The 16066-nt window shown below is 44.3% G+C and overlaps 1 protein-coding gene across 1 annotated transcript in view; it reads right to left on the minus strand.

Moving 5' to 3' along the window:
- The window catches only part of atp7b (ATPase copper transporting beta), a gene marked incomplete at both ends in the record, with an annotated part of 61824 nt that overhangs the window by 41186 nt on the left and 4572 nt on the right, over positions 1–16066 (minus strand). Inside the window, 4 exons of the mRNA XM_083633141.1 lie at positions 1521–1707; positions 7409–7611; positions 9776–10237; positions 13748–14081. Of these exons, the coding sequence (XP_083489267.1) occupies positions 1521–1707; positions 7409–7611; positions 9776–10237; positions 13748–14081 (1186 nt within the window). The remainder of the gene's footprint in view (positions 1–1520; positions 1708–7408; positions 7612–9775; positions 10238–13747; positions 14082–16066) is intronic.

Genomic DNA, 16066 nt, shown 5'->3' on the forward strand with positions numbered 1-16066 from the left:
ACTTCGGCGAATTCACACAAAGGAAGATCAAGGAATATTCCATCGAACCGGAGCAGATCATAAATATGGATGAAGTGCCTTTGACGTTCGACCTGCCACTCACTCGGACTGTTAACAAGAAGCGCCCTGGAGGATTCTTTCACCAAAAAAAAGCTTTGCTCGTTCTCGACAGCATGAGAACGAGCAGTAGATGATCATGAGGTGGTTTTTCAGACGTGTCGATATAGCAGTTTATCGCAAAAGTGTAATGGAAACACATTTTTCGCATTTGCACGTCATGTGACCCATATTATGCCTTGGAAAAGGAGCGGAAAATAAGTTTGGTAAGTAAGGTTCGATAGCCGTGTCAAAACCTCCGCAGCAAGTGGAAAACTTTGAAGCAACGCTACCTAGCAGAAAGACGAGTGTTGTGCAAAAGCGTAGCCGGGCAAATTAGATAATGTTTAATGGCAGAAATCGGTCCATGGTGACAGCAGGCTGCCTGTGTGCGCGCATTTGGCACAGCGGCGAGATGAGAGGATGAAAAGCACACACTGGTGCGGTGGTGCTGTCTGAAGTGAATACAGTGACTGTGAGTAGGCTAATACATTGCACACGTTTCAGGTGCAATTATAGAACCAAATCAGCCTTTTCCCCCCTCCATCTCTAAATCGGACCAGTTGTAGGCTATTAGGCTACCTTTTTTCCTCTGCCTGTCGCGCTGACTGCATTCACGCAGCCAGCAACATTTTGCGACTCATTTTCTTTTGAATTGATAATCAGGCTCGTTTATATGCATTGTAACTTCATGTTGGGATTTCCATTGACCATTGGTTGGATTTGAGCATGCAGGGGACGGGATATGGGGCAGATCCCCGTGCGTAATCACTGTGGCAGCTGCTGCAACGGGGAATCACTCAAACGCAACTTCAATGGAAACGCCTACAAGTCGCAATTGTACATTGTCGAAGTTGTAGAAATATCGCAATTCTTTTGCGAAAAACTGTAATGGAAACACAGCTATAGATGAAGAGGAGTTCGTTGGTTTTGAGTGACAATGAAGGAGAGAGGAGAGTGGTTGACGAAGCCACCCTGAACCTGTTCGTTTCCGACACTGAAGATGAGGACTTTGGTGGTTTCAGTACGCAGGAAGAAGAGGAAGACGAGCATTAGTGACTTGACTTCTCTGGTTACAGGTTTGCTGCACATATAGCCTATTGTTGTGTGATTTTGTCTGGGAATTAGTGACCTGACTTTTGTTTTGTTTTGTTGAAATGTTAATAAATGGGAGCTTCCCCAAACAGCCATCGCTTTCCCGACATTCCTCTCTGTGCACGAACCCTTTCATATGGTAATTAAACATCAAAACACCCGCGGCTTATAGACCGGTGCGGCTTATAGAAGAAAAAAATAGTCAATTTTGGTCCCGCGGCTTATACACCGGTGCGTCTTATAGTCCGGAATTTACGGTACTTCTTGCTCATACTGCAATCTGTGTTGTATATTCATATGACAGAGAAATGTGTGACAGTCAAACTCACCTGTGTGTTTAAGGAGGTTCCTCTCGATGTTGGCCACACAGGAGGAACAGGTCATGCCCGTTATGCGGATGAAGCATTTTTGCACCTTCATCTCAGGGGGCTGACAGCGTGCGGCAGCCATCTTTGATCCGGTGCCATTGCTGACTGCCGCCCTACGATGAGTTTGCAGGTCAGGTGGTTCGGAGGGCTTTGGGCGGACATGAGTGGAAGGTCTGGACCTTTCAACGCTTTGGATATCGGCTGGGGATGCAAGTTCAGAAGAGAAGGACTTGGGGGGTTAATTGCCTTGCTCAAAGGCCTCAACAGTAGCTGCTAAAATACAATTAAAACACAACAGCCAGATAATACAAACATCAAACACACAAAAAGAGTCTAAAATGCAGCTGCATTTCCGGGTTACAAAGATTTTTAACATGACTTTAAATTTCCCCAAATGGACTAGATTAGTAAAATGAAGTGAGAAGGCTTTTTCCCCAGCTCAGTGCAAACCAGTGGAACCTGGTATGAAAGCCACCTGGTGGAACAAAGCCTAGGAGGTCTGCATCAGGAGATGAAATATAAATATAAGGGGAGTTTACCCATCATGTCCTGGTACACAAAAATATACATGTGACGTTTTCTAGAAGAGTTAGTGACGGCCAGTTAACCAACTCATAGAGCATACAAGGACCAGAATTAGTTATAAGTTACCACTGAACATCACCATAGTCCAAAACGCTTGAAAAGGTAGCCTGCACAAGTTTTTTCCTGGCTAACAATTTAAAAACAAGGTTTTCAAAGTGAACTTTGTAAAAAAAAAAAAAGAGCTTGTCATCAACCAAAAACCTAAATGTAAACTTGTTTTTTATCTGACATTTTATCTGATTAACTTGGTGTAACTATGGTTTTATGTGTTGTTTTACCTTCACATTGATTTTATTAACATTTGTTTTGATCTGTTTGCTAGGGCTGCAACAATGTTTTTCATTGTTTATTTAATCTGTCAATCAGTTTCTCATTTAATCGATTAGTTGTTTGGTCTATAAAATGTCAGAAAATGGTGAAAAATGTTTCCCAAAGAAACCAGAAAATATTCACATCAATCAGAGATTTTTAGGTGGGGGGAGGGGATCTTAAAAAAACTACTGACACGAGGTAATCGATTCCCAAAATATTGGGCAATTAATTTAATAGTTAACAACTAATTGATTAATCGTTGCGGCTCTACTGTTTGTGCGCAGCACTTTGTAACATGTCTTCCCTCTTCCTGTCCAGACTTTTCCTGCTGGGATTTGAAGTTGAACAGACAATAAAGCAATATAAAGTAAATCAACCAACCATGAAGTCACCTGCAACAAGTTCAACGGTCCTTACCATTTAACCAATAATTCCTTCCAAGAATTTGGTTTGAACACCTGACAGATTTGAATCCTGTTACAACTCACAACTCATCATATTACATACCCTATACAAAACATCACTCCCATGCATGCTAAGCGGTACAAAGAGGTTCATTGCTGTCTGGTGTACAGCTGCAGACTTCCAGACAGCTTGACCTTGACAGCTGAAAGTGAAAAAGGTGCATGAAAGAATCTGCTCCTAATCGGCCTGGGTTAATTCCCCTTCTTGGCAAGCTGTTGTGTCATTAAATCCAACAAGAAAAGCCACGGCTGATTCGAGAGCCCTCCGTGTCCTGTTAGACAGCATACTTGTCTGGTTTCCACGGTAACCGGTAGTAAGACAGGTTGGGATAAATGTGTTTGAAAATGGGTGAAGTGCCTTGTTGGCTTAGAGCAGTGGTTCTCAAACTTTTTAACATCAAGGACCCCTAAACTGGCTTTTTTTTAAGAACTGGACTCCATAATCCTGTCTTACGTCTGGAATTATAAGAATGACAGAATTTCCAAAATTCAAAGTCTGAAGGAGGGCTGGCCTTGCCAGTATTTAGGCATTACTACTGGGCTGCCAATGTTAGGGCTTTAATGTTTTGGCGGCAAGGGACTTCTGATAATTTAACCCTGTGGCTGAAAATGGAGGCCAGCTCTGCTGCCAGCTGTACTCTGCCAGCCCGAGAAACCTGGGGCTTTACAAAACGTAAGGTTTGTTGTGAGAAACTCTGTCAGAATTCTAAACAAAGTCAGGAGTGTTTTGAGTCTACCAGATGTTTCTGTCCACACACCAATTTGTCTTGGTCACCCTCTTTCACCTTCATGGTCAGGAAAAACCTTCCATGCGTGGAGTGAGAAGGGACTGGTTTCCATCAAAGACCTATACATAGATGGTCATTTTGCATCCTTTGATCAACTAAAGAGGAGGTTTGAGTTGCCCGCCCGGCACGCACTGGTTCAAATACCTGCAAATCAGAAATCATGTTCGATCCAAGATTCATAATTTTGAGGCGCTCCCAAATGAACATGCCTTTTTCGAGCCAACATGATCTCTGTTATACGGATGGAGTCAGGTCCCTAAGGACCAACTCAATTAAAACATTTCTAAGGATTTGGGACCCGTTTCTAGCCTACCTCGATGAGGTTAGGGGCAGCAGGTGACTTGCCCGGCTAGTTCCTCATTGACCTCTCTTACACAACATCTCCTAGAAGCACATAAGCATCCTATCCAGCTGGTAGCATGATATATTACGAAACTGTAATATTGAGTGTCGTTGCGGCTTGTTTTCTGTTTGTTTGTTTTTTGTTTTGTTTTCTCCCCTGTATCTGAGCCTGTTTGTTTGTCTTGTTCTGTTTCAAGAAAACTTGAAAATAAAATATTAAGGGGGGGGGGGGGGCCCTAAACTGACACAAATTAGACCACGGACCACCATTTGATAAGATTTTGTCACAGGGTCCCAATCTGATAATACTTTTTGCTTTTAGATGTTTTATTACAGAAAGTGTATGAAATCCATGACCAAAATAGTCATACACTCTGTCATACTGTTACTTATGGATGGAATTATAGTGCAATTATTTATTTATCATTTATTTTCACTATAATTCCTGGAAGCCTCAAGGAACCCTAGCGGTCCCCGGACCCCACTTTGAGAACCACTTACGGCCGGAACACACATCTTGCGTGTGCGTGGCGTGTGCGTGTGCGTGGCGTGCTTGCTGCGGCTGGCACGCCCGTGGCATCCACACAGGCAGCGTGGCTGGTGCGTGCAGCTGCTGCGCTGCTGCCTGTCTGCCAACTATCTTCCTATAGAGTTTACCATTTATTAAATTTGCTATAAACAATACAATGATGATTTTAACTGAAGATCGCTTGGGCTCACTTCAGAATCGAGGCAGTATGATTTGTGTGTGTGTGTGTGTGTGTGTGTGTGTGTGTGTGGTGGGGAGGGGAGGAACGAAGCCACGTTGTAGCCTATCTGGTTTTTCAGAGGGCAGGAGAACTGCAGCTGTGAGCTCAGCTCATCCTCTCGTCTCAAATCAAAACGAGCCTTGATTGGCAACCAGAGTCAAAAAAAATATGCCGCAAATTCGCCCAGAGAAATAAACACGGAAGTGTTGTGAGAATTTTATTGTTGATATAAAAGAGAATATGCTCTCAATTGTATAACATTGTAATTTAGGATGTTACCTGAACGCAACACAGGTGGTTACAGCCAATGACATGCACGGAAAACGTATGTATGTGTGTGTGTGTGTCTCTGACCCAGTGTCAGTGTCAATAAACAGCTCCATGGGAGAAGAACCACAGAGAAAGAGAAACTGTTCCTCGTGTATATTTATTTCCTCCGTCTTGCTGCTGCTCTGGGAGTGCACGCGAGAACTGCTGCATTAACCCACTCTGCTAACAGTTATTATGTCTGCTTTGAAAATAGTGCTTGTATGATATGATTATGAACAGAAATAGGTAATTTTTAATGTGTATTTCTGTAGAGACGCTAGAGACACGCGCGCGGAAAGCTGAAAAAATAGGCTTCGCTTCTATTCTCTAGATGACGCGCGTCTCACGCTCGCAAGACACGCGCCTGAGACGCGCGTCTGATGCCGGTGGTGTGGCTGCTGTAACCTGTTAACATGGGAACCGAAATGAAAACGCCACGCAGACGCCACGCAGACGCACAGCACACGCAAGATGTGTGTTCCGGCCGTTAGAGGCCCGATGCACTTTGCAGGTAGTATTGCAAGCACTTAATGAAAGTCTCCCTTGTACTTCCATCATTTTACACCTTTGTATGTATTGTACATTATGCACTGGGAAGATTTTTATTCCACACTATTATATTATTACTGTGTACTCAACTTGCTTACTGTGTGCACTCAACTTGCACTGCCCACATTTCCCTATTGGGACAATAAAATGTATGTTAATTTCCCTCACCTTTCCCTTCATTACTTCACTGAAATAAGTGTTACGAGAGTACTATTAATTAAACAATACGATGAGCTCCTACTTCACCATTGCATCTTTTTAGACAGACTTCACAATGAATCCTACAGAATTTCTGAGCAAATCATTTGAAAAAGATGCCATTTTCTTACTACAAGCCTCCAAGATTGTGAAGAACAGATGGGAGGAGATTTTGGAGCCATAATCACAAAACGTAGTCATAATTAATGACAGAATACTCCTGAATGCAGCTTGTTGCTAGGAAAGATAAGGACATACTTGACATCAGACAACCGCTGCTTTTCTAAGTCAACAGTCAACACTAATTGCGCTCTATCGTTTGCTCCTTGTATGGGACAAAAAAGGAACTGAAGAGCCTTCAGTGAAGTCTCAGCAAAACATCAACAATGACAACGTCATACTCAGCAGAGGGCTGACTGTTTGTCACTCTGTGCGGTATTCTGGATGTCTTCCATTTGCAATTTAGGCATTTATGGCACCCATCAAGCTGAAAACCTTAATCCTAAACCAAGCTCTCATGTGACTCGTCGTGTGATCATGCATGGCACACAGAGTGCAGAATAGGTTACATGTTCTTGATTTAGATTTTGTGTGTAAAGACAAGATTCCACACGGTTCCATCGACTCTCACTGGTGACCCTGCTCAGTCATGTGACTGGGTGTTAAGATAATTCAGTTTTTTACAACCTGGATCTTATTTCCAGCTTTAATTATGATTTTTACGCCAAGCAGCGGCCTGGAAACGAGGAATACGGGGCATGTGTAATGTGTGTATTTACATCCTGTGAATAGCTTATTTTCTGACACACAGCGGCTACTGTACTTATTATGATAATGACGTGAATTTGAGTTTGAGTTTGAGTTTATTTCATTCATGCTCACAGTATTACACTGAATTGAAGGTAGAATTTACAAAAAATATCTCTAATAAAACCTAAACTCTAAAGCCATGAAAGCCATAAAAAATTATAAAAATGTAAAAGAACAAACAAATACAGCCAAAAAACACACACGCACACATGGACACCCACAACCACACAGACAGACACACACCCACACACAAAGGGACAAGACAAAGCGGACTCTAAAGGACTTTAGCTATCCATTTGACTGTGTGTTATACAGTCTTACAGCTGTGGGCAGAGTTGCTGTTTTCAGCCTGTTTGTTCTGCACTGAAAGTCTGTGATGTTGCCTCTGTTCTGTAGCAGTCTCTCTGTGTGCTTTCTGCTCTTGTTTGTGGGAGCATGTCATGAAGTGGATGCTGTTCATGTGTCATGTCTCTGACTAGCTGAGTGGCTGCTTGTTCCCTCCTGCTCTGAAGCGACGGGAGTTGTGGCAGTGTGCTAGAGCCTCTGGAGATGATCCTGAGGGCCCTCTTCTGCACCTTCTCCAGTAGGGCAGCCTGATTTTTATTGCATCCCACTAGAAGAACACTACCATATTCCAGACATGGCCTAACTAGAGTAGTATAGATGGTGAAAAGGTCTTCACGTGGTAGGCCATGCCTGGCTAGAACAGTCAGCTAGTGGAGCCGCTTAGAGGCTTGCTTCACCATCGGTTCAGTGTTCCCGCTGAGGTCAGAGTCCAGATGGAAGCCAAGGTATTTGATGGTGGTCACAACCGGGACCTCCTGTCCACCCAGAAACAGAGGAGCAGGTTGTGGTGGGTTTCTGGAGAAACAGATCCTCAGCTCCACTGATATTTCTCGGTTGAGGAGCATGTTATTTTCTGCCGCCCATTTGTCCAGCTGCTGGGCTTCCATACGCTGGGAGCATGTAGGGGTTAACTATCTTGCTCAAGGGATGCTTCTGCCATTTTGGCTGCATGAGGGATCAAACCAAGATCAGAAAAAATAAAAGCTTCCTAGCAGAGGATGGTTTCGATCCATCGACCTCTGGGTTATGGGCCCAGCACGCTTCCGCTGCGCCACTCTGCTGGAATTCACCCCAGGTGGGAATCGAACCCACAATCCCTGGCTTAGGAGGCCAGTGCCTTATCCATTAGGCCACCGGGGCTACACAAAGCAACCAGTTTAGACAGCTGTCCAAACACACAAACCCAGGTGTTGTGACTATAACTGTCCCTGCTGGACAAGTAGTGAATCCTAGAGCCTTTTCTCTATCTCAGATTTCCCTCACCTCTGGAAATAATCAATTCCTTGCTGTGTCTGTTCTACTGTATCTCCCTTATCACTGTCATACTGTCTGAAAGAGAGGGCTCCCTTTTGAAATGTCTGCACTCACACTAGAGCGTTAATTTTCTCATTATTCCTCGTTTCCAGGCCGCTGCTCGGCACGTAATAATATTGTGGCTGATCCATCTAAAAAAAAACTTTCAGGGTGATTTAAAAATCATAATTAAAGCTGGAAATGAGGTTCAGGTTGTAAAAAAAAAACCTGAATTCTCCTTTAAATGACAAACCCCAAGTAATTGCACGATCTGGAATAATCCAGAATGTATTCCAGGAATGCTTTTGAGCTGTCGATTGAAAAGCTAGAAAATTGCGAGCCTCTACTTCTTACTGTATTACACACAAAGGTTTTCTTTCTATAGAATACACAAATGTCAGCTTCATCTGCACTCAGGTGTCCAGATGTGGTTGAGTGGTTAAGTCCCCCACCCCTGGAAGAATCAATTCCTTGCTGCTATACTCTGTGTATTTTGAATGACACACTACAATTGGACACAGAAGAGAAGTAGGGCTGCACAATTAATTTAAGTCTAATTGAAATTGCAATATGGCCCACTGCAATACTCTGTTTGGTACAGATCCCCGCAAGAGTCACACCGTAATCATTTTAATACATTTTTCAATGAAAATGAGAATAATAAAAATTATCATTACCTCTGATGTTGCAAATCATATCGCTATTGCAATATCAGTCGAAATAGTCGCAATTAGATTTTGTTTTAAATCATGCAACCCTACACAGAAGCCAGTGATAAAGCTGTCCACATAGCTGTTTTTTGTTTACATTTGATGTACTTGATCCAGCTAGTTCAGCACCCTGGGAGCATGTAGGGGTTAACTATCTTGCTCAAGGGATGCTTATGCCTTTTTGGCTACATGAGGGATCAAACCCAGATGAGGAAAAAAATAAAAGCTTCCTAGCAGAGGACTTTTGGACTAAGTCCGGCGCCCTGGGCACATAGGGCTTAACTATCTTGCTCAAGGGATGCTTGGGGGATCAAACCCATGTCTGACAAAAGGTTCTAGCAGAGGATGGTTTCGATCCATCGACCTCTGGGTTATGGGCCCAGCACGCTTCCGCTGCGCCACTCTGCTGGAATTCACCCCAGATGGGACTCGAACCCACAATCCCTGGCTTAGGAGGCCAGTGCCTTATCCATTAGGCCACCGGGGCTACACAAAGCAACCGGTTTAGACAGCTATCCAAACACACAAACCCAGGTGTTGTGACTATAGCTGTATTGTAAGTATTGAATCCTAGAGCCTTTTCTCTATCTCAGATTTCCCTCACCTCTGGAAATAATCAATTCCTTGCTGTGTCTGTTCTACTGTATCTCCCTTATCACTGTCATACTGTCTGAAAGAGAGGGCTCCCTTTTGAAACTGATACGTCTGCACTCACACTAAAGTCATTATTGAAATTGATAATGTTGGTGCTTGAAAAACCTGAAAAGAAACGAGTTTGATGTGACAATTCCCATATTCTCGCTAACTTAAGCTCCCGCTTATTGTTGAATCAACACAATTGAAAGTAAATATTCCCTACGCTGAACTGTCTCCACAACTCACATGTTTAAAGCTGCAATAAGCGGTTTCTGTCACCACTAGAGGGTGACTGAAACCGCAAGACACTTGTAAATAAAGCACAGCAAAGCTACTGCAATACAGAGGCATACTAAGGTCAAACAAACTTTAGAAAAGAGGTGAAAACAGCCCGCCTGCACCTACCTTCAAGCGATGCCTTGAAGCCCATGTCCTCCACAGCGGCCCTGAGTGGCTCTGGCTGCGTGAGTCTGGGGTCAAAGGTTACAGTTCCCCTTCCCTCCATTAGTGACACCACTATTGAATGCACACCCGTCATCTGAGAGATCTTGTCTTCGATGGACTGCACGCAAGAGTTGCAAGTCATTCCCGCAATCCAAACGGTTACAGTCTGTGCTGACAAATCCAATATGATGGCCGCTGTCGTTTCCCTCTGCCAGTAGCCTGGCGCAGATGGGTCTTCTACTAATAAATCGGCACCGAACCCCATATCCTCAATCGTGTCTCTCAGATCCTCTTGTGTCACTAGAAGAGGCTGGAATACGATCAGCGCCGCAGCATCTTGAAGGAACACCTGAATGTGCGTGACCCCAGGCAGCGCCCCGATATGCCCCTCGATGGATTGGACGCAGGACTGGCAGGTCATACCTAGGGGTGGGACAATACGAGGGATCAGCATGTTGCTAAATGGTAAACAAACTGCAATACTTCAGAGTAGAAACAGAGGTTATGCACAGTAACGCGCAGAGTGGGGAGTGGAAGTCGCCGCAATGACATTCTCACCGCATCGATAACAATTTTATTTTAGAGCCACAATTAGCTCACAGCTAACAGCTATGTTCCAGCTCTGAGCCCCATGGATGGTGCAGATGCATGTATTTACATAGGGGGGTGGATTTGCACATAACACCCCGCAGCGCAACCCGGAAGTCAGGTGTTTGTTGTGGTCATAACGTCACGCTGATTCCTCGTATATATGATTATAATATACCGTAAATTCCGGACTATAAGCCGCGGCTTTTTTCCCGTTTTTTGGCCTTTTTTGCCCCCTGCGGCTTATATAACGGTGCGGCTTATCTATGGATTTTTCCAGCAAACGGCCACTCGGGAACCTCCAAAATCTATGGATGTTGGTATGAGGCAGAACGAGAGCAAGACAGACATTATGAGAGCGAGACCCTGATTGGATGATGTTGCAAAAAATGTGCCTCGCGACCTGATTGGAGCACTGTGCCACTACTCTCTCTCAGCCACTACGGTAAAACACCCTCCCTCCTCCCTCGCTCCGGGGGGAAAAAGGCAGCGATTGAGCCTGAAAGACAGTCTGAATGAAATTGAATGTAACATTCCCAATTCTATGTATTACATTCTAAAAAACTAACAGCAACATTTTGGAAGGCTAAGCCACACAACTAGCTCGTTGTAATCTAACATCATGCTTCAAAAGATGGAGAACTGGCTGTGTTACGACGATGGCGGCGATTGAGCCTGAAAGCCATGTCTGAGACAGTAGCGAGACAGGAACAACAACAACAGCAGCAGCAGCAAAGGATCATGCACAAACCCGAGACGAAAGGGACTGTCCGTCAGGGCGCGGACGACTGTGTCAGCAACTCCCTCCCGACTACCAGGAGAAAATTACAAACTTCGGCGAATTCACACAAAGAAAGATCAAGGAATATTCCATCGGACCGGAGCAGATCATAAATATGGATGAAGTGCCTTTGACGTTCGACCTGCCTCTCACTAGGACTGTTAACAAGAAAGGTGAATCGTCCATCACGTTCAGAACCACAGGTCACGAGAGAACGAATTTCACTTGTGTTCTTGGCTGCACAGCATCTGGAGTAAAGCTCCCGCCGATGGTGATTTTTAAGCATCTCACAATGTGTGATTTTGTCTGGGGATTAGTGACCTGACTTTTGTTTTGTTGAAATGTTAATAAATGGGAGCTTCCCCAAACAGCCATCTCTTTCCCGACAATCCCCTCTGTGCACGAAGCCTTACATATGGTAATTAAACATCAAAACACCCGCGGCTTATAGACCGGTGCGGCTTATATATGTAAAAAACAGTCAACTCTGCAGGTGCGGCTTATACACCGGTGCGCCTTATAGTCCGGAATTTACGGTACATACATATACAAATAGGCATTGTGACATCATCAGTGATGTCATAAATTCATTCACACACACACACACACACACACACACACACACACACACACACACACACACACAAGGCTATAGTTCAGTGATGCCATGACTGATGTATCAGGGATGTCATAAATCCACTGATGACATCATCAGTGATGTCATAAATCCAAATGATGACATAATCAGTGATGTCATAAATTCACTCACACACACACACACACACACACGTCACGAGAGAGGCTGAGGGAGAGGTAGAGAGAGGAGAGGGAGTGGAGGAGAGGGAGGGAGAGGAGAGGGAGAGAGGGGGAGACTGAGGGAGAGAGACTCAGGGAGAGAGGGAGACATTGTGTAATTTCTTAACTACCGTAAATTCCGGACTATAAGACGCACCGGTCTATAAGCCGCACCTTCAAAGGTGACTATTTTTTTCTTCTATAAGCCGCACCGGTCTATAAGCCGCGGGTGTTTTGATGTTTAATTACCATATGTAAGGCTTCGTGCACAGAGGGGATTGTCGGGAAGATGGCTGTTTGGGGAAGCTCCCATTTATTAACATTTCAACAAAACAAAAGTCAGGTCACTAATCCCCAGACAAAATCACACATTGTGGTATTTTTTGTTTTTTTTACAGTGCACACAGTGTCCGCGGTGTGGTGAAAAGAGGGCAAGAGAGGAAATTAAAACAGAAGTGGATTTATAGTTAGAAAGAGTGCTAAAGAAGAGAGAATTCCGTTTTTTATTTTTTTATTTTAGTTACTCACAGTACTATTGACCAGTCCAACTCAAAAGATATTCGGCAGTTTCACTTTGAGCTCTTGTTCCGCCGCTGGGCACACAGTGTCCGCGGTGTGGTGAAAAGAGGGCAAGAGAGGAAATTAAAACAGAAGTGGATTTATAGTTAGAAAGAGTGCTAAAGATAGTCCGGTCTGGTTATGACGAGTCTCGCTGGGTACAGTACGCCAAAGCGATATCCATTGACTCGATGATGCTGTTGTATGTTGCGCGTTTCTGTTGCACCAACGCGGAGAGGTCCTGCCGTACCCTCCCAGGTGAGGGGCTTCTTCCCCGCAGCCTGGAGGATGAGTTGACGGTCGGGCCAGCGGAGTAGGCAGATGAAGATGGCCCTCGGTGGCAGGCCGGGGTCTGGACGTGGCCGAGGCGCCCGGTGTGCCCTGTCCACCTCTGGTGGTTTCTCGCCTTCCTTCAGGTCCAGGATGTAACACAGGATTTTGCCACGAAAGCGTGCATGTCACCAATCTCAGCTCCTCTTTTACATTGATCAGGCGAATGTTATTTCTTTTACTCCTGCTGATTAAGTCATCAACCTGCGTGTGCAGGGTTTCGATTTTGCATTTTATCCATTTTCGGACTCACTGTGTTGTTTTTGTCCTCCAGTGCGCGGAGGCGCTTTTCCGCATTATAAACTCTGTTCACGGTTGCCTTAGTTTCTTTAGTGAGTGAGTGGATGGACTTCTGCACGTTTTCAAACTTGTTTTCAAGCTGCTCAAAACCTCTGAGCGATGTCGGACTTAATCGATAGTGTTTCACGGAGTAAAAGTTTAGCCCAAGCGTGTATCTCCAGCCTCCAGCAGGTGAGTCATTTCCTCATTCATGGCATGATTGCTTCGTCTTTTTCTTTCTGCTTACCTGTGTTGTGTTATGTTATGTTATGTTATGTTGTTAAAAGAGGGCAAGAGAGGAAATTAAAACAGAAGTGGATTTATAGTTAGAAAGAGTGCTAAAAAAGAGAGATTTTTTTTTTTTTTTGGAAAAAATCCATAGATAAGACGCACCGTTATATAAGCCGCAGGGGGCAAAAAAGGCCAAAAAACGGGAAAAAAGCCGCGGCTTATAGTCCGGAATTTACGGTAAATGTAAGGTAAAGTGATTAGAGTTTTAAGCATATTTTGATGATTATCAGGATAATATTGTTAATCCCAATTATTTTGGACAGGATAATCGTGACATGAAATTTTCATATCGTCCCGACCCCTTGTCATACCGTCCACCCTGATCCGCACAGTCGACTCCACGTCGTACCCCATGGCCCGGAACTCCAAGGCGATCTCTTTGGCGGTTACGGCCGAGGAGTCGTACTCCACCTTGGCCAAACCGCCGGACGAAGACAGGGAGACGGCGAGGACTCCGCTCAGCCTGGAGAGCCTGTCGTGGATGACCTGGGCCTGGAGCTCATGCAGGAGTCCCAGGAGCTTGAAGGTGGCTGTGGAAGCCGTCGTGGGCAAAGGGTACAGCTCACTCTGACTCCCACACTCGTAGGCCGGGTTGTCATGGGCCTGCTTCTCCAGAGGACTGGCCTCATAGCCGTGGCCGCTCTCCTGGAGAGATGAAAGAAAAGTGTATGAATTCAATGGGCCTATATCACAGCAGCCAATTTGTGTCTAAAAGGCAGGGTAGACACACAGGTGCAACCAAGGGTGTAGGTTTGATTTGGAAAGTGGTGGGGACATTTGTCAGGGAGTCCGCAGATCCCTTTGAGTGCAAAATGAAGAGGCTAGATCTATGAAGAACGCCATACATCACATTAATATCCTCTTTACTATGCTGTGGCTTTACAATGATCCCCAAAAAGATTGTCTCCTTATATATTTTTCATACAGAATTCAGTCAATTCTCTCTCACTTTTAATTAAGAACATTCACATTATCCAAAAACAAAGACTGAACCGAGGACTCTCTCTCCATTTATTTAATGACCAAACACAGCAGCACAGCAGGGAAATCAATGTACAACCTTATTTATACTGCACTGTAGCTTATATATTCAGAATATCAGAACCACACATGGGCCTATCCCAACAGCAGAACAGTGTAACAGTCCGGCACAGCTGCTAAATCAGAGGTGCCCAAATTCTTTCGTATGAAGGGCCAACAATTAATCTGGATGGAGGGCCGTTTGCCAAAAATAAAAGTTGTTACGTGAAATTACATGAGATTAAAATGTATTATAATTTAAAGACAATTTACATTCTAAATAAATTCTCAAAATAATAAAAAACGTTATTAGAACTTTTATTAAAGACTTGTATTAAAGTTAGATTTAGACTTGATTGGAAAAAAAGCTTAAAGTCGAGTTGAACCCAAAAGTTACTTTTCTATTATTTTAGTTCAAATACCTGGGTATGCAGTGCACCTATTTAATAATGTATGCAAAAAAAATCTCAAAAATCTAATTTCTTTCGTTTTTCACACTTTTTCACATCAAAAGTTCATTTTTCAAGATTTCATTGATAACAGTAATCTACAGTTTGCTGACGTCACCTAGTACTATCAAATTTCTACCCCATTTCAACCAATCATATCACGACATGGCAGCTGTCAATAAAATTTTCATTTCAGGATCATTTTCTCTTCCAAAAGAAAGAGAAAATGGCGCCTAGTGTCTCTCATCTGGCAGAATTCCTATCCCATAAACGAACTACTAACTTGGCCAATTGTATGGAACATGAACAAAAAACAAAAACGGTAATGTCTAAGAATGCAAAGAAATGTAACTGGCTCGTTAAAACGCGCATTCCAGGAATATTGTATTTACAGCAGCGATAAAGGCGCGTGCTTGAGAGCCTGCTGGTTGTCAGGGGTCGCACCTCGGAGATTCCAGGCCGACGGACTGCACTATCTGCTTGGCAACACGAAGGCAGCTGGCTGCCTGCGGCTCGCTGAGCTCCACTCAGCCACTAACCTCGCGTCAGTAGCAGGCTCTTCCCGAGGAGCGCCACAACACGCTGAATCCCACTCGATTTGGAGGCGGAACACGCCAGGATTGGGCAAAGCCCAATCCAGTCCCCAGATTTGTCAAATAAAATCATCGACATATTACTATGACCTGCCTCTCAACCTGTGATCTCAGACAAGTTATTTTTTCAGTCTGAAACGGACTGCGACGCACGTGACGAACGGGTTCAGTTCGACTTTAAACATTTTCAAAGGGAAAGACACGTCAAGTCAAGTTTATTTGTATAGCCCTAATTCACAAGCATGTCTCAGAGGACTTCACAGAAAATATGTCTAGCTAAATCTAGCTGACACAACAGTGGCAATTACAGTAGTAATAATAACAAGATTGAACAATCATATGATAGAGAAAGCCGGAGAGAAGGGGAGAAAAGGTGGGTGGAATGTGGGGGAGAAGAGAACAGGGAAGGGAGGAGATGGGGAGGAAACATGGGAATGTGGGGGAGGAGAGATCAGGAAAGGGAGGAGGTGGGGAGGGAGAGCGGGGGGAATGTGGGGGAGGAGAGATCAGGAAAGGGAGGAGGTGGGGAGGGAGAGCGGGGGGAATGTGGGGGAGGAGAGATCAGGAA

Source organism: Poromitra crassiceps, assembly GCF_964638095.1.
Source record: "Poromitra crassiceps genome assembly, chromosome: 3".
Lineage (NCBI taxonomy): Eukaryota > Metazoa > Chordata > Actinopteri > Beryciformes > Melamphaidae > Poromitra > Poromitra crassiceps.